At 36.1% G+C, this 27833-nt stretch overlaps 1 protein-coding gene across 1 annotated transcript in view; it reads left to right on the plus strand.

The window, feature by feature from the left end:
* The window catches only part of VIPR2 (vasoactive intestinal peptide receptor 2), a gene marked incomplete at both ends in the record, with an annotated part of 53941 nt that overhangs the window by 11662 nt on the left and 14446 nt on the right, over positions 1 to 27833 (plus strand). The window contains 4 exons of the mRNA XM_080340570.1: positions 4842 to 4949; positions 8610 to 8707; positions 21538 to 21635; positions 26010 to 26151. Of these exons, the coding sequence (XP_080196696.1) occupies positions 4842 to 4949; positions 8610 to 8707; positions 21538 to 21635; positions 26010 to 26151 (446 nt within the window). The remainder of the gene's footprint in view (positions 1 to 4841; positions 4950 to 8609; positions 8708 to 21537; positions 21636 to 26009; positions 26152 to 27833) is intronic.

The raw sequence follows: 27833 nt of genomic DNA on the forward strand, positions 1-27833 counted from the left end.
TACTCTATGTGCAGAAAGAGACACATTTAACATAGCACTTATCACACCTTCATTATTCAACAGTATAGGTATTTATAGCACTGTAGGCTGCTCTATAGTCATTGGGGAGAAACAGGCAATTATTGGGAGCAATTAATCTGGTCTGTTTTCATTTGGTTTAGAATGAAGTGAATCATGTTCTGTCACCCTCTGACAACATTGCATACACCATTGTTGTTATAAAAGGATACTATGGTGGACAGTGAGCAATATCTGCTTGGAAGGTCCATGAAACTCATCAATGTTTCCAGCTCTACCACATCTTTAATTTCCAAGATCAGTGGGAAATTAATTGATAGCTTTAGTTGTGCACAATCAAGCTTGTGCTGTACAATAGAGATATGTTTTTGGGATGGAAGAGGCAAATTGACTCAAATGCAGTAAGAATGGACTTGTTAATTGTATCCCACCTCTGCATAAGGATGTGTTTTGCTAAGAGAATAAAAAGATATATGGCTGCAATGTTGTCAAAAATCTGTAGTAACAGGAGGAGGAGGAAGAAATGTGTGAGCTGGAAGCCCAGAAAAGTGCATGTTGTTTAACAGTTGTACTTCTAACAGCCCCTAGCAGGGCGCCAGTAGCATCACCATTCCAGCATCCAGCCCTAGACCAGTTTTCAGAAGCACACGGTAGTAATTCAGTGGCTATAAATGCCTCCAGGACCTTTCAGCAGTTTTCTCAGCTTCCTGGTACCATAATAAATAAGCCTGAAAATACACATAAATTGAGGCTTATTGTTCTTCTTGAAATTCTGATGACAGCCTCACAAGTTTCACCGATGCATTTGAATGTAGTCTAGATGTAAGAAGTACATCTTTTATGTTATTTCATCTATTTGATTCAAGCAGTCTGAAAAAGTATTATTCTCTCCTTTGCCATAGATGCCTGTAAAGTCCCAAAATACTGAGGAAAAACTGAGGTAAAAAATACATTCCTCAGAAAACATTAGTGACTTGTAATGTTTTAAATGTAAAGAACTTGTATACTGATTTCCCTCTGGCAAGGTAGCTTCAAGTTCTGATACAAATTGCGTTGATTAAGTTTATTGGGAATAGGACCTGGACCTCTGTTTTTTTTGTATAATATTTCATATAAATGAAGCTTGAATAAGAGTTTCAAGGTTTTTTTGTGGAAACGGTACTAATGGAGCTCCGAAGTCCATGTTGTTTAGCTGCCTGTTTAGCAAAACCTTAACCCAATCTATAAAGCTGTGTAGCAAAATTTATAAGGGCCTCTGAGTTGTTTGCAGATTACAGTAGCAAATCCACCATTTTACAGAGAGTATACTGAACAAAAGGGAAAATTTGTGAAAGTCATCAGCTTTTATGGGTGTGCATGAACACTTTCATGACTCATCTCAGCTCTCACTTGTTAGTGGAAGTCGGGATGAACTAAAAAGGTCTGAAGTCGCACAAGATGTTAATTATTCTTGTGTACTCCAGGGCTTGTTTATGCTGGCTCAGGCAGTACATCCATCAAAGCCAGAAGAGTTGCATTTTGTCACTGTAGTTGAGCTTGCTGGCAGATGAAGAAAATAGTTTCTTTGTCTTTCTTGCATGTCACGTTGTTGATGTCGCTTCTGGCTTAAAATCAATTGGGAAGAAGCATGACCTGAATTGACTGAATTAAAGATTCTTTTACTTTGCATAAGCCCTGATATTGCATCATGGAGATGTAGGACTTGATTTTAATCCAGTCCTGCAACTCAGGAAGCACCTAACCGTGTTTAAGGTCCATTGACTTCAAAGGGTATGAAGGTGATTTGCTCAGATGTAGACCTCTTGAATTACATATGCTTGGCAAAGTCAACATCACCTCAGAGATATCATTACTAATGCTAAAAGAAAAGCCACAAGTGCTGGAGGGAGTAGAAGGTAGACAAGTAAAGGAGAATATACATACAACCCATACGAGTTAATTCTTAAAGAAATGTATAAACCCACTGTAGGGACAGATACACTAGAAAGGACAAAGTCTACCTCATCATCAGGAAAAAAAAGAATTATTATGGAGTTCAAAGAGTATTACATTATTGAGTCATTTGCTAAAAACACTCATTCAAGAGTTAAGGACCAGAAACCTGGAAAGAGTGAATTGTCAGTGGGAACAGGAACTTCTCAGCCAGCTGTGGGATACAGATAAAAAGAATCCCACTCTCACAGTTCCTAATCATAAGTAAATCTCCCTTACCCTAAGGTAAGGCTAAAAGAAGAAATACGATATATTAGTCTAGGAGTCAGAGTTACTAAGGGTACAAAAAAGAATTAGTCCTCTTCAGGTAACTGGAGGATGTGACAAGCTGAGGTTAGTCCCAGAGTTTTAAGCAAATAAGGGTGAGATTGATTAAAGACAGGTACTTACAGTCTAAATTCTGCAACTGAATCAACAACTTCAGGCTCTTCTGGGCAGAAATAAATGATCTTTAGGATGAAATTCTTTGAACCCATTTTAGGTTTTTACTTTAGAAATACATTATTTAAACATGAGTCAGCAGTGCGCCTTTACAGAGGTGAGTTTTAGCCATATAGTGTGCTACATGAGCAAACTGGCTGATCAAGAGAAGCAGTTCTCTGCCTCACTTTGGCTCTTGTGAGACTGCATCTCAGCAGAATACTGTGTCCAGTTTGGGGCTCCTGTGTACAGGAAAGCCATTCACAGACTCAGCAGAGAGCACGAGATGGCACTGCAATATGTAGCATATAATGATTGACTGAAAACTGGGTTTGTCCAGCTTGGAGAAGAGTGATCTGATTTCTCTCTTCATTTACGTAATGGGCTTATAGAGAAGCTGAAGCCAAACTCTTCTCAGATGTGAACAGAAAAAAAGAAAAGAAAAAAAAAAAAGGGAAACAAACAAACAAACAAAACCCCAAACCCAAAACAAAACAAAACCAACAGCAACCAAAAAAACCCACAACAAGCAGCAGTGTAAACAACCTGCTGTAAGGGAGTCCTAATGAGATATTTGACAAAATTCTTCATGTGGGAAGTTGTGTGTGTGCAGGTTGCCCAGAGAGGTTGGGATAGATTGGAGATTTGGAACCTTCAGATCTCTTTGGAGATTTTTGTTGCTTGACTCGAAAAGGCATTGAAGCGAGAATGGGTGAGCGTGAGGTAATGAACAGTAATACATTTGTTGCATCCCTCTTCGGAGGTTGATACAGCATACAAGGCAGTGGAGAATAAAGCATTATATATTAGCTGTGCATGCAAATAAATTTTGTAAAGTGTTTCCGTTGGTAATCCCATATTTCTGGCATCATCTTTCTGAATATAGAACAGATGCTGCATTTAGAGCTGTATAATCCAAAGGGGAGTGAAGAAAGACCCAGTCCCCATGAACTAGTGACTCCTCTGGAGAACAGCAGTTCCTTGGGAAACTTTGTAAAGATCACTCTACGGAACTGGTGTCCAAATGCTGAATTTATCCCATAACCCTCCTCTCATCTTCTTTTTTAATCTCCAGCCTGTATTCTTGGTACAGTATGGAGGCTCCCTCCTGACTGTCATGCTTAGATGTCTTCCAAAGGAAAGCCAGGCCCACAGGAATATCATGCCCGAGGTGCAGCTGGGACATACCCCCAAGGCGAATCCAACTGCCGGTTCTGTGACATACTCTTGGGTTCCCTGGTTTACATGTACTTTCAAAGTAATTTAAACTTTGAAAGTAGGATGCTAGATACTTTACATCAACACAGGTTGTCCAAGTTTCATCGCGCTAAGATGGTTTAATACAGATACAGAACTTTAGAACGTTCATTTTCCAGCTTCATTTAACTCAGGTGGCTTGATTTGGACATGACCTCACTAGCACGGAGTAAATGAATAGTGAATTGCTAATACTGTAACTATTCCGAAGAATTGTGTTATACATGGATGTGAGTAGTTCCTAATCCAAGTTTCATGTTCTCTACTGAAGGAAACAACCTGTCCCTTATACTTTCTAATAACCTTATGGAGGTGATACTGGTAGGTTAAAAGTTTTGTTTCTCCCTTTAGCATTTATTACAAATTTAAATTGTCAGATGCCAATTGCCTTATTGGAAGCCATAAATGCCAGGAGTCAGAAGTTTGCACATATTTTTGTTTTGTTTTTTGTTTTTTTTTGAGAGAGAACTTGAACTGAGATAGTATGAGTAACGTTTCCTTACTCCTTTGTACTCATAAAGCTTCATAAGGCTTATACTCAGAAACTTTCGTAACTCTTCACTTCTCTTAGAAGGCCTGCATTATACATTCACCTTTATACAAATAGAAAGTGCGTGATCCGAGTGCCTGTACCAAACTACAGGAAGATTTATGCTCATTCACAAGACACTGCTTTGGAGCCACATTTATATGGACAAGACTGAAACAAATAGTTATTATGTACTAGTAACATGTTGTTACTAGTACTACTATAAAAAATGCCTATAACATTTTGTGACCTCTCCCTTCCTAAAATAAATATACAGAAACATTCTTTTTTCAAATCTCTGTTATTCAGTTTAGGATACATGATTTTATTAGTCTATGCCCATTGTTCCAAAAAATTCTATGGTCATGATGTGCTCTCATTGTATTTGTGACACTGAGTCCAATGAACTACTTTTACTTTTAAAAATATTTTCTCATTTTATATTTTCTTAGCATGATCCCATCAAAATGACATAGTTTTAAGGAGGCATTTTGCAAACAACGTATTAAGTGACCTAAAAATAAGCTGTTTCCAAAGCTTCCACCATGTCTTTATAGGGTAAATACAGTAAAATGATTTGGACCAGACTGACCTTTCAAGTCTGTTACTGCTGGTTTTGTTTCAGGATGTGTTGGAGTTTGGGACAACATCACCTGTTGGCGTCCTGCAAAGATTGGAGAGACTGTCACTGTCCCTTGTCCAAAAGTATTTAGCTTTTTTTCTGGCAAACCAGGTATTTCATTTTAATGTGTATTTTTGCTGGCTTCTCTTTTGTATTTCATAACATAATATGCTGGTTTTTTTCAGTAGTATGGTGTTTATTTTCTTTTAAAATAGTTAAAATTCTTAATAGATTCTTAACAGAGCTGTTCATGATACACAATGAAAAGACCAAATCATTGTCTTTGTGGTCCATATAGTATTATTTGAGTCAAATACTAAATATATATGCTGATATAGTGACACTCATCAAGGTTGAAGACATTGCTTGCTCTTTTTGACCAATTTATGGTAATTATTAAGGCAGCTGAGCCTGACTGACATCTTTAACAGTTGCCAGAAGGTCACATGTAAATTGTTCCTTCTGTACTCAGGAGGGGAGCTCTGCCTTGCCTTCATGAGAATAATGAGCCAAATTTAACACATAATACCTAAACATTATCACTATTTCAATTTAAGGTAGTTATTATAAAAGCTTTTACTCTGCTTTTTATAGGAACTTGGAAAGAGCTCATTGGTGTCTCAGACTGCTGAAGCATTTAACTGTTTTAAGTCTACCATCTTCTGCACCATCTTGTCAATATATCGTTTTGCACTTTGTCTTGTTAGTGGGGTTTTAAAAATAGAAGATGTACACATAGCATTTCACATATATATCTCAGAATGAAACGCAGCATGAAATATCTTATCCCCCTTGCTCAGGTGGGAAACCTTTGTCATGGAGAGCTGGTGAAAGATGCAAAATTTATCAGAGTGTTTCAGTTCTGCTTTTGAGGTCTCTGTGGAGAGCTTTATAATAATATTACTTTTATAACAGAGGCTAACTTGGTGTATGACTAAAATACCTTTATTCTCAAAACTGTTGATTAAATCTTGTTCCAGTAAAAAATAGATAACTAAAACAATATACGGATGAGCAAAGGTTTTCATTCCTGGAGCTGGTGAATCTTGATTAGTTTATCATGGATAGTCTAAACAGTTTATAAAGGGGAAAGTATGAGTAATCTTCACTAAATCTTGTGAAATCTATAAAAGTATTCAAGTGACTCAAACAAAGATATTACAGTCTTGTCACAGACAAGGCAAACTAATAAATATCAAAATTTCAAAATCTGGTTTAAAACACACCAATTATGTCTATTTGCCAAAAGCTAGAGCATACATGCTCTCTCTGGAGTGTGGATGTTTGATATTCAATAACTGCTAATATCGTATATTAAAATAACTTCTTAACTTTCCTATCAAACAACTGCAAGAAATATTTAAGCTTGAAAACTTCACAATGCATTACAACTCCATCTCACTTGGGCATGGCATTGCCAAGACTGAAAGATCACTTCCCTTTTCTAGTTTCCCATATGCAGCTTTTTAATAGCTACCTGTTTATTTCTTGCTTGTGAAACTAACAGGTTGGGATTTTGTTCAATTAAGAGGATTTTTTAAATCTTGTCTTTCTATAATTTAGAGAAGGAAGACAGAAAAACATACTGCATGGTTGATTCAATTAAGATCTAACTGGGTATCTCAGCACCTTTATAATTCGATTGTGCTCAGAAACATATAATTTATTTAATTCATACACAGAACATTTCAAATTAATTTGATTATTATGACAGGAAATTAAGAAAATATTTTTAAATGAGAAATATAACTATTTTTATTTAGCCACATTTGTGAGACGTATGGGGTTTTTTTTCCTTCTTTTTAATTGAACTATTCCAAATCATAAGTAGGATTTTAAATACTGACAATTCTTTAAGTGATTTCTTACTTGAAATTGTGATTTTAAAAAAGAAGTTGTCTTCTCATCTTTACAACTTTTCAGGAACTGGCTCCTAATTTCTACTGTGATGGTCAAGGTTATAGTTTAAGCATACCACATAATTATTTCTCTATTGAATATTAGTAACTTTATATTAAGTTATTTTTTACTGTAAAAGTGATCATATTATTCTATAATGTTTTTCATTTATTGTACATGACAATGTAAGTATATAAGTATCAGAAAGTTATCCTGTGAATTTTTTATTCAATGTATGTGTCAAGTTTTAAATGAGGTTGCCATCTGAAATATTTAAGTGCATGGAATGATGGTGTAGAAATAAACAGTGTCTTCCATAGAACATTCCCTAACTGTCTTTAAGTTAGAAGGTCTTTTAGTACTTACAGTCCAAAATATTTCAGCATCTTGAGTACATAGAGTCTTTTTCTTGTAAAACTGGCTTTGACATAGTTTGTGGTTCTGTTAACACTTTGCTCTGCTCTGCAGAGTCAGAGAATCTTGATGTACTTTTAAAGAGAAGACTCTTCACAGTGTATAAATAGGTTACATTTTCTATAAAAAATGCTATGTCTATGCCAAATGGCAGAAGTGTTCCTGTTGTTTGAGGAAACACTGTGGTTTGAGGTCAAGGCCTTACTGTAAGCTACAAAGATTTGGTTGTTGGTTGGTCAGCCATTTGTAGGGTATTTACAACTTCACACTGAAGACTTTATACAAAGAAGAAATTCCAGTAACCAATCGGCAAGATAAAATCACAAAAGCTTTAGTTTGGAGTATATATAAACACTTTTGGTTATTCGTGGGCAAAGCTGATCTGTGATAGATACATTTGTTCTTGTGTGGCGAAAAGCAGGCCAGTCAAAGTCAAAGGCCAGTGGTAAACGCCAAACCAAAGCAGTATGTTATTATACATTTCAAGTATTGTGAATATAAAAATTGCTGTAAGAAAGATGAGAGGAAGTTGCTTATGAATAAAAATTGCAAGATTAAGTTAGAATAATTGTAATTACTGTTTTTTATCCTAACATCAGACTCTTCAGTTTTCTCCTATTGAAGCTGTCCCACATTGTATGAACATTAGTTCACATAAATTAGATTAAGGAGCAGAATCATGGGTTGCCCTCATCTCATCTGTGTGACTTCATCTGGGAAGAGAGTCAACTTCTTCTCCCAGTTCTAGTTGAAAAATCCTTTCTGAAATTAATAGATGTTCAAAATTCCTTTCCAACCACACTTGCACATCACCTGTGCATTCCTCGGACTATATTTTTTCAGTGATTGGTTCAAAAAGTCAAATTCAGCATGCACCTTTATTTCCTTGTTCTTTAACCTACCACATAATTTGGCCTTCAAAGTTCATTACCAACTTTACCAACATTTGCTGAATCAGTAAGTCATCCTCATAATATCTAATAACTTTTATAACTCTACAATAGATCGTTTGATATTACCTTCTCAGAAAAGCTTAAACAGGAGGTTAGAACAACTCTCACTTAAATTACTTTTCTATCAAATTACTTTATCAATGAATTATCTTCTTTATAGAGTGAGCTGAAGGACTCCTTCTGGAATACTTTACATAAAGCAGTAAAATATTTCAAGCTTTTGCAGATGTAACATAAATAGCTGTTATACCAAAGCAAAAGCCTCTCATCACAGCTTGCAATTACTTTTCTTTTTTCTTTAGTGCAAAGGCAACTTAGAGCAAGAGTAAAAGCCAAAGTAATATGAATGAAGAGCATGGTGAAGGAAACGGCTGGATTGCTTTAACAGGAGGACTGGGAAGTACAGCATGTGAACAGAGAGTGACAAAGTTCGGTTGTTTAAAGGTTCATTGATGAGGAAACTTTTGAATGTTTCTGATTTAAACTCTCAAATTTTGCTTTGCAGGAAATATTAGCAAAAATTGTACAAGTAAGGGATGGTCAGATATTTTTCCTGACATCTTAAGCACTTGTGGATATAATGACTATGAAGATGATCATAAGGTAGGAAAAATACTTTTTCTGTTCATTTACATGCGGGTGTTCAATACAACTGTCAGACATACTCTTCTTCTAATAATTCCAATTTTAGTCTATCATCAGAATTAATGGAAATCTGTAGTAATTTTTGGTAGCATAGATTGGCATATGCTTGGATTGCAAATGTCATATAAGATAGAATCAGAAATGTAGAATTAAGTAACTGTTTGAAACTCAAGGCTATAAATCTGTATTTCTAATATTGCAGTGTTACTGGGCTTATGCATAGTATGTTTTTCATCATGTTATTTCTAGAAGTTTCTATTATAACAAAGCCTAATACTGTAATAATCTGTTAATAATATATGAACCACTTGATTGCTGGTATGTGTTTAAGTTATAAGTAAAATAGGGTGAATTGATGTCACTTCAATTATTGCAAATTTATATTGGACTTTAAAATGCATTAGGAATTAGAAGTGGTTCAAAAGCTATCAAGGAATCTTAAATAGACTATAAATGGAAAAACCAAATTTGTTCACTTGGTGGATCCTATTTCTCATTCTTTTTCTTGAGGGAAGTAGTTTTTCCATCATGTTTTACCTGTTTTCTATCTGTTTTTCTGCTGAGGCTAAGAGACCAAGATTTTATTTACAAGGATGAGCACATAATGTAAAACTCTTGTTATCACGAACAGAAGTCTTGTCATGAATAAAGATATTTGGCTGGTTGCGTTTTCCTGGATTTTTGTATGTGTGGAATGGCTCTAGCAGACCTGCTGTGTCTGGTTTGCAGAGATGTGCTGACATTCCAGCTAAGACATGCAGTTCTTGCCATCTCTTTCTGTATTTAAAAGCCCAACCCAGCTATTACTGTAGTTGAAAATAGATAATGAAGAAAATGGATGGAGTATGTTGTTTTCCCAACTTTTCTGAAGACACATTCTGAAACATTGGTATCACCTGACAGCTTGGGGATGCACACACATTACTGCTAAAAACAGCCATTTTAAAACACTGTCATTCAACCCAGACATTGTCATGTGGAGTGAAAATGGGTCAAAATGTAAAAATTTGAATTAGCAAAAGATAACATTTGAAGTAGTGAGAAGTATTTAATTAGCAGTAGTATATGAGTATAATAGAAAAGCAGTTCTTATTTGACATATTCATTAGTAATCTCAAGAAGAATGAAATGCAAGTTGACCGTACTTGCAGGAATTAACCTAGAGAAACTGGAAATAGGAACAGTACCAACACTTACAAAAGCCTGGAAAAGAGCAAATAATAATCCAGTAAGGATAAAGATCAAAAGACAGATGTGGAAAACAGATACTGAAAAAATATTGATTTATAATTATTAATTATTAACAAAAGTACGATAGATAGATAGATAGATAGATAGATAGAGAGAGAGATAGATAGATAGAAAGAATATCATAGTTTTCTAACACAGATTGTGTACATAAATGCACAGCACGCTGCAGGGAAGGAAAGTGGAAATGCAAGCACTGATTGCATTTCATCAGTGTGGCCCGAGGGCCATTTTCCTTTTTTTCTCAAGTACCAGTGTCATTGCTCAGGGAATATTCTTTCCCTGAAGATCATAAACTTGTTATTTCATGTTATTTCTCTACTAAATCTAAAGTTCATGAGTCAAAGAGTGGATACAATAGTGCTGGCTTGTCAGAAGATAACCTGTTCCTGTGCAAATATTATATTTTTGGTAGGTAAAGAAAGGACAAAAAGAATAAAATAGGAAAAGGGAAACAGGAAAGTGTATGTTTAAATCCATATCTTCATGTGAGATAATATAAAAAGTACAAGTATCATGCAGTTGTGAGATTTCAGGGGGCATTTAAGGTTGTGCATCAGTTAACTGTTATGCAGAAATATGAAATATGTTTTCTGGAATTGCATCTTAGTGCTCCTCAAAACAAAAAAATCTTTACTCAACATGGATCAGTATATTTTTATTTGACCTAGAATTTCAGCAAAAAGAACTGAAAATTAAATCCTAAGTATTTGTATACAAAATCCGAAGTATTATGGATACAAAATATTTTGGGCAGCAAATATTTTGGTCATCTATAATATGACAATATGCTTTGTGGGAGATGTGTGAGGTTGCCCTGAAGTTAGAGTAACTAAGGGCATCATACTTAGTGAAGGTGGCAAAATACTTTTCTCATGGTAAGTCTTAAATGTTTTCTCTGAAGACAATGGTAAAGGAATAGGTAGAAACTGTCATTGGTGTCAGTTCGGTGCCTGCATCTTCACTGCTGAATGAATCTTCATTGTAGATCAAATGAATTTTTCTTTTCCTGTCTTTTAGGATGTAGACTTCTGTCTTTACTTCAAAGGAGACTTATTTCTATACATATTTTATATTTATTTTTATATAGGTGCATATGCACAGACGTATGTACCTCTCCAGATATGCATCTATTTGGGGTAGTTTTGAATATTCTAGGGAATGTTTAAATGATAGAGATTGGTGAGCAATTATTGAACAGGTGATATGTTAATAGGTACCAAATTTTTATGCTGAAATGCACTGAAATGAGAATGTTTGTTTAAAAATACTATAAGTATGTTATCTATTATTTCTCTGCCAAGTTCACTGATACTGTTCAGGGTATGAAAGAACTTGTCTGCTTCCATGGCTTGCATTGATTTTACGCAGAGTCAAAACATTCAATTTTTATTCCATGTCAAATGGGTATATTAGAAGGTTCTATAACAATAAACAATCTGCTTAACACTTTGAAATTAACTCTAAGTTCCTGATACAGCACCGTTAAAGAGAATATTTTATTTTATGTTACATCTCCTGTTGGTATTCTCTAAAGCTCCTGTCTGTATTTATAGGGGACCAATTTGACAAGGGTGACAGTGTCTGTACAAACTTATCTGTATGCTGTTATCACATCAAACTGTAGATCTAAATCTTTATTATTAATATATACTCGTAGTCTATTTCCTGTAACTAAACAAGTTACTGCTAACCTTCAGGATCAAGTTTTAGATTCATCAAATGAGTGTCTTTTTCTTTTATATTTCTGTTTAGGTCGTGGCAGCACAATAGGAAAATGAGTAGCTTGATTTGACCACGCTAAAAATGCAGGCCAAGGTGTATTAACCCAATCCAAGCCTCACCTCAGTCTTTCCTTTTGTGTGGACATATCCTGACATCTTCCATCTAGACTGAACAAGATGTGTCCTAGCTGTCCTCAGAGGGTATTAGGCTCTCTGTCAACATTATCAATATATGTCAACACTATTAATATCTGCCAAGATGCCTGGTGAATGTAAAGGTTTGAAACGTGTCCACTTAATAACTGGGTTGGTTAATACAGTATTGTATAATCTTAGCGTGAACTGGCCCGAGGTTTATTCGATCACACAAAAAACAATATACACAAGTTATAGGCTATGTGATTTTAATGCATAGGTCATACAAAGGCAAATTAATGGAGATAAAGATCCTCAGGGCTGTTAAATGTGCAGCTTGTACATAAGTAGGCACATCATGTATGGAAGAAGTGTTCCCATATTTGGCTGGTTCCCTGAAGCATCCCTCTTAGTTTGGGAGTGATCAATGAGATTTTTGGTTAAAGTAATAAAGAAGTGTGGGTTTTTCTTTTATGTTAAGGATGATGTCTGGTCAATAGTAAAACTCCTTTGGACAAAGATTCAAGCCCTAAACTGTCTTCAGAGCATTTTGTCCTCCAGCACTGACTTACCCTGTCACCCCTAGAGGTCCTTCCAAACCAAGGCTGAGGCTGGAATATCCACTGGGTAACTGTCAGCTTTGCTTAGGAAGCTTCTGCAATATGTCTGTTCTGTAAATAAACAGGAAACTTCTGTCTCCTGAACCTAGTAAAAATAACATGAAACAAACTTTGAAGGAAACATTAGCAGAAAAATGTGTCTGTTCTAAGAAAATGAAACACAAGTGTTTGCAAGAATAGCTTTCACAAAAAAGAGTATTCAGGATAACACTAATTACACAAATTTGTACTAATACAATTTATTTTTATATGTGTGGGTTTTCCATAGTCTTTTAAAAAACTGTTAACATTAGGTAGCCACGACAAAAAGAGGAAACATTTTAAGATTAGGTATTTATAGACTAGAAAGCTGTTACATATTCTGTAAATGTTTCCATAGAGCTGTTCTGAAATTCATAAGCCACTGATTTTTTCTGTGCCTACTGTCGAGGGTTAAGATTGCGGAGTGACAATAAAACCCTGGCAGATGTATTGTTAACCCCCTCTCCCCCCCCTACTTCCCCCTTTTTGCCCCTCCCTCTCCCCGCTTCCCACTCAGCACAGGCGATCGGGAGGGGAAGAAGGACAGAGAGAAGAGAGTTGGAAAAATTAACAGTGTTTTACTAATGCTACTAATAAGAATAGAGAAAATAATACAAAATATACAAAACCAATCTTCAGAGTCTCAGCAACTGCAGAGCCGGCACCCAAAGTCCTGGATTGGACTCTGCAGCCAACCGGAGCTGGATTCAGTCTGTCACTGGCCTCAGTTCGCAGGGACGACTAGCAAGGTCCTCTCCTAATGTCGGCCATAAGCAGAAGGGAAAAAGCAAAGGCAAAAAGGAAAAAGGGAAAAAGGACGAGATCCTCATGATCTCCCACTTTTATATGAAGTATTCACGTGAATGGAATGTTATACACAGTTGGTCAGTTTCTTGGTCACTTGTTTCTCGTCGCCCCTCTCGCGAGATGTCTATCCATGCTTATCAATAAGTTTGCATTCCATTGCTAGGTTTACCAAAACATGTGTCTGGTTCTCCAGGAAAATGCAGTTACTATGAAGGCTTTAGCTGGCAGGCAAATTCACTAGAAGAGAAACTTGTTTTTAACAAAACCAGGACACCTACCTACCTATTGAGTTTTGTGACCATAATTTGAATATGTTCCTCAAAGCTTTAAAAGTAAATTTTTGGATTTCAGTTTTGGAATCAGCATTGCTCAAATAATCCCGTGAATATTTTGCAGAGCCCAGCTGTTCTTACTACTGTTGCAAAAGTACTATTTTTGCTAGACATGCAGAAAATTTCATGGCATTTCAATTTTGTAATGACATTTCAGTTTCGTATGTATGACTCTAATCAGTTTTGACTACAGTTACAAAATCTAAGCAGGTTTTGGTATTTATCCTGTATTAAAATGTTTTTAAAATATAATTCGGTTTAAAATTCTGTTTTGAACAATCCACACCTGGTTTGCACTCGTATTGCTCCTGCCAATCTTGTGATTTTTTTATTAAGTTCACAGGTTTAGGCTGAAGTAATTTCCAGGTTTTCAACTACCACAACACAATGCAGAATTTAATTATTTTTCTTTATGCAGGTCATGTGTATATCTAATCAACATTTTCTTTCAGAACACCATTTGCCAATTTTTTTGTTGAATCACTAATAGTGATAGCGGTCTTACATGCAAATTAAGACACTTCTATTTACGGTCATATAGGAAATTTAAATCTGAGTCTGATAAAGTACTTCATGCTAATCATCTAAAATTTTTATTGATTTTGAAAATGATAACACCTGAATTTAAATAACTATATTTTTAAATATAATGGATTAAAAATGTAGTAGTGTTTACTTGGCTTTGCAATAGTGTGAGAAGCAGGGTTAATTTTTGATCAGTAGAAAATTTAAAAACATTCAAGATTTCTGACCCTCATAATACTAGACCATTAACATGATCTGAAAGAAGGAAATGGGCTCATTAACCACAATTTCAAGTGCAGCATAGAGAATAATTAAAAATCTGTGTTGTATGATAAAATAATTTCAATTGTGCAATTAGTTCTTATTTGCTCTTACTTAGTTTGAACCAAATGACCGTGGTCAGTATTAAGATAACGTTGAAGTACGCTTGGCTGAGTAGCTTCAGCCCTGACTTACACCTCCTTGTAGCTGTCCCATGTTCACCCAGCAGCAGACAGTGTCCTGCCGACACTGACAGCTGTTGCGCTGGACTAAAAGTACACCAGATTCTTATTTTGATTTTAGTCAGACTATTTGTTGTAGGGGTCATGCATGTGTACAGAGTGCCAGAAACATTATTTTAAATAATGTAGTTTGGTTTTTTTTATCTGGATGAAGACAACCTCTTCTGTTCTCCCTGCTGGGTTGGAGTGACAGGAGTCATGTTACATCCCAGCTGCCCGACAGCTACTGTCAAGTTCAGACTGCGTAGCTAGAGGCTGAATTAGAGGCACAGTAACATCAGTGTGGCTGGACAACCGAGGCTTTGTTAGAAAGTTCATGCAGTGTCCCACCTTTTCTTTCCTTCATTTAAGAATTCTGGGAATCATACAAGACAGGTTCAATTTCAAAAGATTCTGTCAGTGGAGTTTTTCTGAAATAAAATCTAGGCAGATTTTTCAAGATGATACAGAATGATTAAAATAACCAAAACAAGTCCAAGTTTTTTGTTGGGCATGTTTCGATTGACTCAGTGCTGTTTGAACCACAGCTACTTTCTTTATACCAAAGTACAAAACACTTTCTTATTATATAGTCCAATGGCTGAAAAATACTTAATGTTCTCAATATGGTAATATCAACACCTGCCATGCAAGTTTGTTTATAGATGGAAATAATTTTGGTAAGTTTATGTAGTTGAATTCAATTTATGCATCTACGTCCACAGTTGGAGTTATTGGACAGTAGTCCAGCTCCCAACATGAATAACAGTGTTTTATGATGCCTTCAGAAATCAACAAGGTGAAGGGCCTTTCAAGTTTCAATTCTATGAACATAGTGCATATGTCTGGTGTAGTTCCATCTACTTCAAGAGGTGCCATATGGCTTATATATAGAGGACATGGTTCTTGCCTCCTGTATTTCTTGCCGGTGCTAAAGAATTGGCCACTAGATGCTTTCTAAGGGCTGAGATAATCTCAGCTGAAAGTCAATAACAGCTGAAGAGTGAGAGAACTGGGGTAAGGGTGCCTCTAGTGGGGATCCTTTATTGTCTTCAGGGCATTTCTGGACCATTCACCATTCCCTTTAGCAAATGCATTTACTACTGACTTTGGAAATTCACTCCTTACACATAAAAATAATCTCACAAATGCTGTTAGATATTTTTTGTTGAATTCAGAGACTGCCTGCAAATCCATTTAAGCTATTTTTCTCCTCTTTGAATGTTTATGAACATTTTTCTTAAATAACATCCTTCATTTTTTTCTTCGTATGTTATTCCCTTTGTCTGTTTATTTGATGCCTTTGCAAACTGACAGCCTCCAAAGTTGGTTAACTTGGCAGCATGATGGCAGATCATAGTCTAGCCAGACCAGTTAAGAGCAGACCTGAAAGGGACAATTTGTACACTTAGCCATAAGCACTGAGGGGTTATGAATTAGATGTAAACTCTCCAGGCTGTTGTGGAGGCATTACTACAGACAGGTCAGTGGAGAGCTTTGTGCAGTATGCTTTGGTAAAAACAGCAGATAGTGCTTTATTCATAAGGGCAGGAGTCCATCAGGCAAAAAATACCTTTCAATTATATTCTCTTTCCCTCTACCTATTTAAGTTTAGATTCACACCTCATGAAATAGACAGTACAAGTCAAAAGACAAGTTACACAGTGAGGTATTAAGAGGAGGCATAGCTTGAAGACATTGATTGTGAGATAAAAAATATGTTAGAGAAGGGCTTTTAACTCTTAATACTTCTATCAGAACTCGTTCTCAAACAAATACAACATAGGGATGCTATTAAAACTTAACAATTTTGAAATTAACATCTTGGTTTTCTTTAACATATTACAAAATCATTCCACAGCACTGTCTTCTGCAAGACACCATTTAAGAGAAAAGCACAGGATATTTTGACCAAAAATAGCATTTGCATTTTGCAGCAGCCAGAACTGTAGTGGTGCTCACCATGTGCTCTGTGCTCATTTTAGATCTGGTGAGAGTGACAACTCCTTTTGACCAGGGTCTTGCTTTGAACAAATGTAAATTACAATAGAAGAAATGAACTAAAAAGACTAGGGCTCAAATTCTGGCTACTCAGAAACAGAAATCCCTTTGTCTATGTGGTTTTAAAGTAAGCTGCATTGACAAACACTGTATTTAATTTTGTTTAAAATAGGTTTACTTATCTTAATTTCTAACTGACTTTTAAAGAATACATCCTCTGTGTGTGTACATAGCTGTACATACACATTAAAGGCCCTCTTTATTGTGGGAATGTTGCAACACAAGATTGAAATCCATGATTTTTATATATATCTGTGGGAAAACAGTATTTTAAGTGTAACTTAATCAGTAGCTTCTGACACCTGACCTTTTAGTGAATTACCCTTCAAAAATGCCTCCTCCCTTACTTCCCTGTAATTTCTCTGTACCAAGCACTGCTGGTTTATTTTTCATTAGTCTTTATAACTTTGAGATACAAGATCATCGTGTTACATGCTGGCATCACCGGGACCATCTGCGTTTACCAGTAGTAGTGTGATGGCTGCTAATGTAAGGACACATCATAAAACTGAGATTTTTGAACACTAAGCATAAAATACATACTTTTGCATAACTAGGATTACAAGTCAGATGAATTTCATCTGATGAGATTTTACAAAGTACTCATCTGCATTTCATCCAGGCAGCCTATGGCTTCTCTAGAGTCAAAGGAGATCTGGTCTTTGGAGCCTGGATGGAAATCGTATCATCCACATTTCTTCAATTACTACAACCACAATGAAGCACACTAATTGTAGTGTAGAGGAGTCTGTTCTTCTCCATTGCCTCCCCCACCTTTTGGGAGACAATGACTAATTCTCTTGAGTTGCCTGGCTTTTATAAAGATTATATCCCATTGTTACATGTATTAAGCTAAGTGAGTCTTACCTTCTTCATTTCCCTTAGTCACCAGTAGTTATTTGAAAGCTTTTAAAATAATGTTATATTTTTTCTTTGTGACATTATTACTGAGAAAAAAAAAAACCTTGTGGTATCAGAAATCCCATGAAAGTCGGACCTCAGTTGAAAAAGTTCAAAATAAAAGCAAAAACAAATGCCAGACTTCTAACGTTGGCCTTCAAATCAAGATGGAAAAAGAAGAATAAGGGAAAAAATCTTAATGAAGAAAGAACCCAAAGTTTCATGTTGCTTTTACTGCCCAATGGAAAGCTGACCAAATCACTGGAGAAACTCCTGGGAAAGGGTCATGTTGTTTGACTTCAGGTATCTGTCATCTGCACTAGTCTCTCTAGGTTCCATTCATATTTAATGGAGAAAAAGAAGGTGTTTTTACCTCACTCTCCTTCTAAATTATTTTAGATGCCTGTTTTAGGATGACATTAATAAGCACTCTGCTGCTCCTAGTCATTGGTTATAAAGAGATTCTTGAGATTCAGCTCAGATGACCTCATCCCTGCAAAATTCAGTGGCTATTAGTGCATCTGTTTCTTTATTGTACTGTCCTGCACTTTATTCTAACTTGTTTTGAGGAAATAAACAGGGACTCTGCATTCCTGGACATGGAAAACACTTACAGGAATGCAAAATTGCTTCTCCTAAAATCACTTTTATAGATATCTCAAAAAATCTATCCTACAAAAAGTCAAAACCATACTCACTTGAATTACATAAACCAGATGAATTTCAGTCTTGTTACTCAGTGTAATGGATTCCAAGAAAAGGGGAAGTAAAAGATACTTGAGTTCAAATGTTCTTGACATGAAGCAATGCAGAACATATAAGCAGAATCAAAGCTTTCCCATGGGAACATTGGTCTGACTGCAATTTCCCAATAATTACTTTGGTCCAGAGTAATTCCTATCAAAATCTTGATGCATGCCGTCTAATGACTATAGTGACCATGTATTCCTGGAGTCTGTAAATCAGTTGATTTTGTGTTCCTTATTTATGGAAGTATAATGGGTGCTGTGTCTACGACAGGAATGGGGAGACGAAAAGATTGTACGAGCAGTATATTTCATTCTGAAATGATGATGGGAGAAGTGTGAAAAAAATGAGCAAAGGTGATGCAGACTAAACATAGATAGAAATTTGAAATACTTAGCACCAAACAATTTGCATATTTTCTGAACGAAAACTTCCTAGGCAAGACAAAAATTAAGGAGAATATAAAATCTCTGTCTGGGTCTGGCATGCTTGGACCTTTTAAACTATTATTACCGTAATAAAAATGTAATACATAGATGAGAGAATTATATAATAGCACAATTGGTGACTGTTTTATAAGCAGTGAACTTGTTGAATTGCAACTAATTGCATCAGAAGAAGTGATCAGAAAACAAGAGATTTGTTCTTACCCATTCAGAGTAGAAGCCAAATGCGAAACATGTCACTCACCACATGCATCAGGATTTCTTAGCTGGTGGGCACTGACTTGACCATGGCCAGAACATCAGAGTAGGTGCTGGAACAAATTTTTTTGATGTCTCAGTCATGGCTGTGCCAACACCGTCAACCACATCAAATTCTTCCCAGTCGTTTGCATTCACATGCTTACGATGTATTTTGAAACCTGGAAGGCTGAAATTTAACTTGCAAATCAAAATTCCTGAAGTCAGATATTTACTTGAGTTGTAGGTGTCTAAGCAGTAGTGTGTGGGAATGGGGCTTGATGTGATTGTCTGAACACAGGTATCTAGTGCCAGGTGACTCGCTACTGCCATTCCAGCAAACAGGACCCTTGTCACATCTGCCATGCAGCTGTCTTGGGTATCCCAGGGGCATCCCAGGTAGTACCAGATGACTCCAGTTAGGCAAGTAGGTCCAGTTTGTTCATCGTGTCAGGGGAACTTGCGTTGACCAAACAGTGATGTCTGCTTAAGGGTGAATGAATGTCTCTCCTGACTGCGTTTTCTCATGTCTTGATTCAGTAATCAGTATCTCTGGCTGTGTAAGGAGGGGAGCTATATGTCTGTTGGGCAAACCTTTAGGTAATGTAAAATGTTGCAAGTGGGATCTTGGAAGATGAGAACAGATCTCTGTCCTTTCCTATGTGGTAACAAATTGTCATCCATGATAGCCAGCAAAGCTGTTCTTATCTCAAGGATTGATCTGAAATCAGCTAGTGCTACATCTGACGTGTTCACGCCAGTGTAGTGAGTTTGTATCTTCACTGTATTGAGTCTGGCCAGCCAAAAAAAAAGGCAATTTGATAATGGGGTTTTATTGCTTAGATATTTTATCGCTATTTCATGTTCCATTACATATTTCAAAGGAGAATTAATATCAATGAGGTATTCTATACTGTTGAGTAGAATGCACACTCTAGACTTAGTGTGATTTAAGACATTTCAGACATTAAATGTAAAGGAGCTAATACAGCTTAACTGAGTCATTATATGTGATAGTAAGATGTGTAGTATGCAATAAGGTAAAACTTTACGTTTTACCATTTTAACCACTGAGGGACACCACTTTTTTTTTTTTTTAAAAAAAAAAGGCAAGTTTTTTTGTTAGGATTTTAACTCAGGAACTTTCTTCTGGTCTTTCCAATGGCACTGGAAACTCCATTAATTCCATATTTTCCTTCTTTATCTCTGCAGTAAATGAATCTGATATAAAGCAAGCAAAACAGGAAAATGCCAGAGCTGTTGTCAAAAAGGCCGTCATAGCTTACTTCTCTAATTAAAAAAGAAACTCTATTTCCTGTGACAGCTCATAGACCCCTTTTAGCTCCTAACAAGCAGGAGAGTCCCTATGAATACAATTAAGATTTATGACAGTTATGTTTTTTCATTTTTCACCTTTAACCGTATCTACAATAGTGCAGTTTCAAGATTCTGCATTTCATTTCACATTTCATATAGACGTTTACATATCTGTATAATATTTTCTAAGTGAATGTCCAGCCAATTTCATCATGAATTGGGATTGCTAAAATATATTAAGTGATTTGCTTTTCCTTTTGCTGTCTTAGTTTATTTAAACGTATAGTTTCCTTGCTATTTTTTATAGACATTGTTCAGGAAGCTGAGTAATATACCATGTGCACTGAATATTGAAATTCTGTCTGTTATGCACAGCACATTCTATGCTGCTATTAAAAACTCTAAGTTCATAACATAGTAAAAAACTTTACAATTTAAATATTTTATCCACATTCAGTGGAAAATAATGTCAGTCTAATTACTTTGTTGCAGACAAAAATGAAGCAGCTTAATTCTGAGTGTATTTAGCATTATTTTCCTTGATGTTGTCATTCAGAATAGGATTTAATGTAATATGTAGCTGGTAAATTTACAGATAACTGCAGTTAATCAGCAGACTGTGCACTTCAGTCTGCTCTCCTTCTGTTCAAAAATCTCCTTTCCAAGTTTTAGCAAATAACTTTACTAAAGAGAGAAAGGGTTGTTTGGGTCACAATTTAATAAAGTGTTTGAACATTTAGATTAGGAAATTAATGAGACTTAAACATGTCTTTAAAATTAAACTCATGTATAAATGCATTAGGGAGTACACTGGAGCAGGAGGACTGGGAGAGACTCTTTTTCAGAGATAATCCATTCTGTCCAACTGTGCCTCATTGTTCCCATTTTGATTGTGTTTATGGAAGTTGTTGAATCTGATATTTTCCTTAACTTCATTGACATTGAATAATCAGCTGAAATTGTACCAGCCTGTGTGTTTAAGCTTTGAGTTTCCGAGGCTGAATTTTCTACTCAGATCAATTGCAAAAATATGTTGGGATAAAGTTTTAACATTCTTTAACTGTAGACCTCAGAGTGAAAATGCTTTTTATTTAGCTGTCAGAGTTCTTTAGTGGAAAGTGGTATCATTTCACAGTCAATTTTACATATCAGTAAGTGATTTCTGCTTATATCTTTTTCTGTGCAGGTCAACTTCTATGTGAGGGTGAAGGCAATTTATACCCTTGGACACAGCGTATCTCTGATTGCTCTTACAACAGGAAGTATAATTCTTTGCCTCTTCAGGTATGTATTTTCATGAGGAAATATGAACAATGAGAAGATGTTTTAACTGTTGTCTGATTGCTCAGATGTTTAAGAAATGCATCAGCTTTACATTTTTCTGAAATAACGACAATAATGTAACGTAATTTTTGATTTTGTCATACTAAAAAATCTCAAAGCCCTTCACAAATTTACAAACATTACAGCCCATGTAAGAAAGAATAGTCATTTAGGAATATACATAAAGCATTTTCTATTTGATTATTAAAACCAACACCTTGAATTGCTCTTGAAAATTAGTAGGATGCTGGTCTGAACATTGGTTGAGTGAGCAACCAGATTTTGCAGAAGCTTCTGAGTCGTCTCCAGGGGCACTGTAATCAAAGGTAATTGTTAATTTGTCCAAGGGGAGTTGTACAGGAATGGATAATTGTGCTGAAGGATAGTGCTGGGTGTGCAATGTTTTTGTTAGTCAGTGTTAGGAAAGGTAGTACTGCCTGTTGGTTTTGCCTAATTTCTGGAAGCTTTCTGAGTCTGAAAGCAATCTCTGTGTGGGAAGAGAGACTGCAAAATGGTATTCTTGGTATCATAGCTTTTCTCTGTCTCTCCACATTCATGCCTTTATGTATCACTTCTGCATCTCTATAAGAACAGCCTTTATATTATTCATTATATACTTCACACAGCTTGTCTCTTCCACTCTGCACCATGAAAAACAATAAAATGTATTTGATAGACAAGAAGTACATGTGGTAAGTAGAGGACAGCATGTTGTTCATCAGAGCCTCATTCCTCTGATGAACTGTTCCTATGGCAAGTCCTGTAAGCCTTTCAATCTGACATCAAATTTTCTCAATATTTAAATATTCAGTGACTATTCAGAGTAGATACATAACCCATAATTGCATTTTGGAATATCTTTGAAAAAGATGCAGTCGAGTCACTCATGGTTATCTTTTTCTACCAACAAAGACCACAGGCAGATTGTGCATTTCCAAAACTGCTAAAACCTAATAATGCATTTTAGATTGTGTGTTGTAGACATCTCAGTGTTGTCCATCACCAGAAGGCAGTTATAACAAACAGATCAAGAGTTTCAGAGGTGTACTCAAAACCTTCACTTTAAATATCCCAATCGAGAACTCCTTGATCTCTCTGTTGAGTCAGTGGAAAGACCCAGGCTTTGTTTTTTTTAGGGGGGAACATATGGTCTTCTAAGTCTCCCTCTAAAGAAGCCTCTTCCTCTGTTAGTGACAGAGAGTGTAGGGGCTCCTAACATAGTGAGGTGAATCAGGAACCCAAATAAGTTGTAAAAACACCCTGTTCAATATTTAGATTCCCAAGCACGTAGCAACCAGCCAGTTATTATGGAAGGCTGCAACTGAAGCAATTGTAAATTATCAATAATAAAAGTGGATGCAGATTGCTATGTGTATACGTTTATCTCTCAGACATGTTGTAGGGCACCCTGTACATTATGGTCATTTTTAAGGAAAGAGTTTGGAAAATAAGAATGTTTCTGTAAGTTTTACATTATTGCTACTCAAGTGGTAACATCTCTGATCCACGTAACATATTTTGCCCTGAAAGGTCTCAGGGTTCTTTATAGAGAATGTCAACATACTGTTTATAAAGATCAGTTACTCACTCCTGAAACACATTCAACTTTGAATGTAACCAGCAAACTTTCACCTTGCTGTATTTAAAAAGGAGAACAAAGAACAACTCTTCTAAGTGGAACCATCTGAAGGAAATTTGGTAGTTAAATGATGAGTGAAAAATTATTAACTCAGTAGGGTCGTAAAAATCCTGACTTCATCTAGCAGGGTTAGAATTTGAACTCTGGACGTTAGTAACACAAGTGATTATGAAAATTGTGCATTGCTGGATTTGTATATGTATGCTTCAAATTATACTGCATTTAATCCTGAATATGTGCAGTATATGTAATGAAAAAAAAAAAAAAAGGCAACCATGGAATAATGTGGAGTTTAATTTAATTGTAGGTAATGTGTTCATGACAAGGAAGTGGAAATTCTCTTTTAAGTATTATGGCTTGACTTCTGTAGTCCATTATGTATTGTTTTGTACTGTCTGGCAGAACAGATCCAGCCCCTGGGCTTTGCAGTTGTTCACAGGATCAGCAGAAGCACATGAAAGACAGAACTGTTGAGTGGGGAAAGGAGAGTTGCTTCTGAAAGGTTCCATGCAGTTGCAGTATTCTGTTTTGCATTTCTTGCAAAGAACTGGACTTGATTTTAATCTTTACAGAAACATTATATGGGTTCCCATTATTAATATCTGTAAAGGGCACATTCAGAAGCATTGTAAAAGGAAAGGATTTTATATCTGGCTAATCTTTTAAACTCAAAACAAAGACATAAAATGTGAATATCTGTAAATACAAAGCCAGACTAAGCTGACAGCATTTTTCAAGTGGTGCCATTCCCCACATAATACTCTATGTACTTAGTATAATTAAAGCTAATTTTTAACCTTCCAGCACAATATTTTCCTGTTGGAGTTTCCCAATTTTTCAGGCACATTCGTGCTTCTGCAAACTTAATTTATAAACAGCAAAGGTAATAATTTTGGTTATTTCAAAAGAAGTTTCTTTATGCCTTCTTAGAATGCAAATTTCTATTTCTTCATTTTGAATGTCTGAGTTTTAATATAATATATCATAAAGTTTTAGAAAAGTGGAAATCAAAATTATTGAAAATGGAAATATTATTTTTCAGGTATTTTTTGAAAGGTTAGTTTGTTCCAACACAGAATGAAAATAAATTGTAGAACAACATATTTCTGCATGACACTGACGTTCTAGATCTTACTATCGATCTTCTTATATTTCATTCAGGGTCACTCTTGTATAACAAAACCTTCTAAAAAATGTCAGTTTCTCTGATTTATGTTTCTTACCAAGGAGAAAAATATGAATCTCCATAATTTCTTTAAGATGTGCTCTCGTGTGTCATCTGTCATTAAACATTCCTCACATAGTAGTTTTGTACCACGAGGCACTATATCGAAGGAGCAAACATGACAGCTTCTATTCCATTGTTACAGAACAGCATTTCTTTGTTATTCTGATTCAACATATATACCCAAAATAAAAATACTTTCTTGCCCACTACCTCATATATACACAATATTTCTTATTTCAGCTACTAAATGCGATGAAGAATTCATAATCTAAATCAGTTACTCAAGAAAAAGATTTTTCTCCCATTTGCAGCTTGCATGTGTCTCTGATTTCTATAGGAACATATGATGCAGTCCAAAGTAATAGCAGTATTTCAGTTTTTCTCAGGACATGTTTCAGCTTGGCCACAGAACTCGCTGGAGTTTTGACAACTGCTTGAAGTTCAGCCTGGTATTACGTCCTTTGCCAAACTGGGTGCTAGTAAGATGTATCAGTTATGTATTTCCCTATGCTCACTGTAACTGTCCTTGCTCTAGTAGTTTTAGTATAGATTATTTAGTGTTCTTCAGTAAAAATCAAAACACGAGGACTACTTGGAAGCTACCGTTGGATACTGCCATAACATCCTATTGCATCTTCATTCTTTCATCGCTCACACTTGCTAAAATGTCCTGGCTTCTGGCTTATTTCCAGGTGCAGTTCAAGGTGCTGATTTTGACCAAATAATCCTCTTAGCAGTTTGATTTCTGGTGATTTGCTATTAAAAATTATGTTAAATGGAAAGATCTTCAAGGGAATGTCTTTTAAGTGGAAAGCCTTCAACTTACAACTTGCTTCCCATGAGCACTCCTTCACTTCCATGGAGTATTTAATTTGTCATTTGTTTGCCAGGTTTCCACATGGCTGCAGGACTGAAAAAGGGGGGTTATGTACCACTGGATAGAAAGGATAGGCAATCAAGTGTTTGAATGCATTTTTTAATTGTTCCTGCATAAACTCACATCACAGGATGAAAAGCCATTATAAACCAAAATGCAGGAGTTAAATAAAAAAATTAAACCAGAAAATAGTAGGTGAGAGCATGTCTGAAATACATCCAGGATAATCAAAGTTTTGTTTGCAAGACAAACACTAGGATGAGTGCACACACAGACGGATGTCATAAGCGATGTTTATTGTCAGCTTATGTTAAAGTGTGGGAGAAATACCACTTGGATCTTTTGGTATGTGATACTGAAAAGGACTGAGAGATACTTTATTTGTATATTTTGGACAGCCTATAATGATGATGAGGATATGATTATGAAAAAAGCAAAGAGCCAGGCAGCACTGAGAGTGTGACAGAGGAGGAAAGGGCAGGCTCTTACTCAAGGTTCATGTTACTAAGAAACGACAGGAGAGTAACAAAAGTCTGTTCAAGAGCTTTCTGTCTCAAAATCTAAAATGCCTGTTTTTAACTCTCTTCTTAGAAAACTTCATTGTACTCGGAACTACATCCATCTGAACCTGTTCCTCTCTTTCATTTTAAGAGCAATCGCTGTTTTAGTCAAGGATGATATTCTCTATTCCAGCTCCAACACAGCTCACTGTCCAGAGGATCAAACCTCATGGGTAATAAACCTCATTTGCTACCTGCTATAACACTGTTGTGTCATTATATTTTCCTCCCAATCCTTTTAAGTATTTAGGAATGTAATGACTAGCAAAATGGTCTATTAGAAGTAGCCAGAGAAAGAACGTTGCAGCACAGGTAAGAGAAGTTAATGTTGTTTTGCACGTCTGTGAAGGGACAACATGTTATCTGCCAAAAGCAATCAAGACCAGCTATAGCTAAGAATAAGTGTGGCCAATGCATTAATGAGCTGGGAGAGTTTAAGAGAGGCAGGAGTGTCATCAGCTGGAAATGTTCCTGCAACTTTAGCAGGGGTCCGTGAATTGGACAAGTATCAATAGAGGGATATAAATGAGTGAGGGAATTAAATATTTTCGGGAGTTGTCCTTATGAACTCCTCTTTACTTTCTGGCTGTGACAGAAGTGTTGTCATCTTCATTCTTGGCAAGCTAATATGTTTACTGCATTTTCATGTACAGTTGTTAAAAAAAAATCTCAAGTCTTGCTGTTGAAAGACAGACCACTATATGATATTTCTCATTCTCTGCCTGTGTTGTGCAGAGGCAAGTGCTGCAAAACAACCCTAGAGATATTGCTGACTAACTTCTGAATTTAATTTACTACAGTTTAAGTTTGCGAGAAAATATGGACAGAAGATATTTTTATATTGATGAAGTCATATTGTCCCAAAGCATGAAGTTCTTAGCAATGACTACCAAGCTGTAGATATGAATTTGTAATCTGGGATATTTCTAACGAAGACAAAGTAGACCCAAAGTAGGGAAAGTAGTTAGTAGGCAGACTGCCAGGAGTAATCAAAAGCTCTTAGGTCCTTGAAATATGAGTCAATGGGCTCCCAAATACTACTTGATTTCTGCAAGTTCTTGTATTCTTCAGTTATTATTGGCTGCAAAACCTCATACTTTCCTATTTGGATATGTCCAGTTTTGTGGACTGTTGAGCAGTTTCTGTTGCATTATACATGGGATGATCTGAGGCCGGCTTGGCAAGGCTGTTCTGTCTTGCACTGACTGGATGCTGCCTCACATCATGAGAGTTTGCCCCTTTTGTCACATGTGTGATGTTCCACGGTTCTGCTGCATGCACAGATGTCTAGAAGCACACAATTCAAAATGCAGTGTAACTAGATCCTGGATCCTGATGACACAGAGCCATCCTTTTGGCAGACTCTTTACTGAGAATACCTTCCCTGTTCAGCGTCTGGAAATACACCTGATATAGGATTAGCTGCAAGTGGAAGGGAAAATATGTTGGTGCAGGGTTCTGGTATGTAATTCAATAATATAGTAAAGGGGAGTATTAGAATTTAAAAGAGATTACAAAAATTTTATACTTTTACTGCTAATCTGGTTGTAAGTCATCATAAGCATAAATGAAATTTCAACTTGCCTTTTGAAATGTTTAATTTTCTCTGTATAATTTTCTGGCTAATTACTGGTCTGCAATGGATATCCTTTCAGTGGGCACAAAGTCCAGTGGTTAGATTCGTCTTACCAAATGAGATGACTGAACTAAGCAGTTTCTGTGTGCTTCTGTCTTTCTCACTGCACAGTTTGTCTCATCTGCTTTAAGATTTTCTCTGGACATGCCCGTCTCTCTTCATGAGCTGTACAAGGTGCTAGCTGGCTAGCAAGTGGCTACCTTTTACCAGAAACCTTGC

The sequence above is a fragment of the Nesoenas mayeri genome, assembly GCF_963082525.1.
Source record: "Nesoenas mayeri genome assembly, chromosome: 2".
Taxonomy (NCBI): Eukaryota; Metazoa; Chordata; class Aves; order Columbiformes; family Columbidae; genus Nesoenas; species Nesoenas mayeri.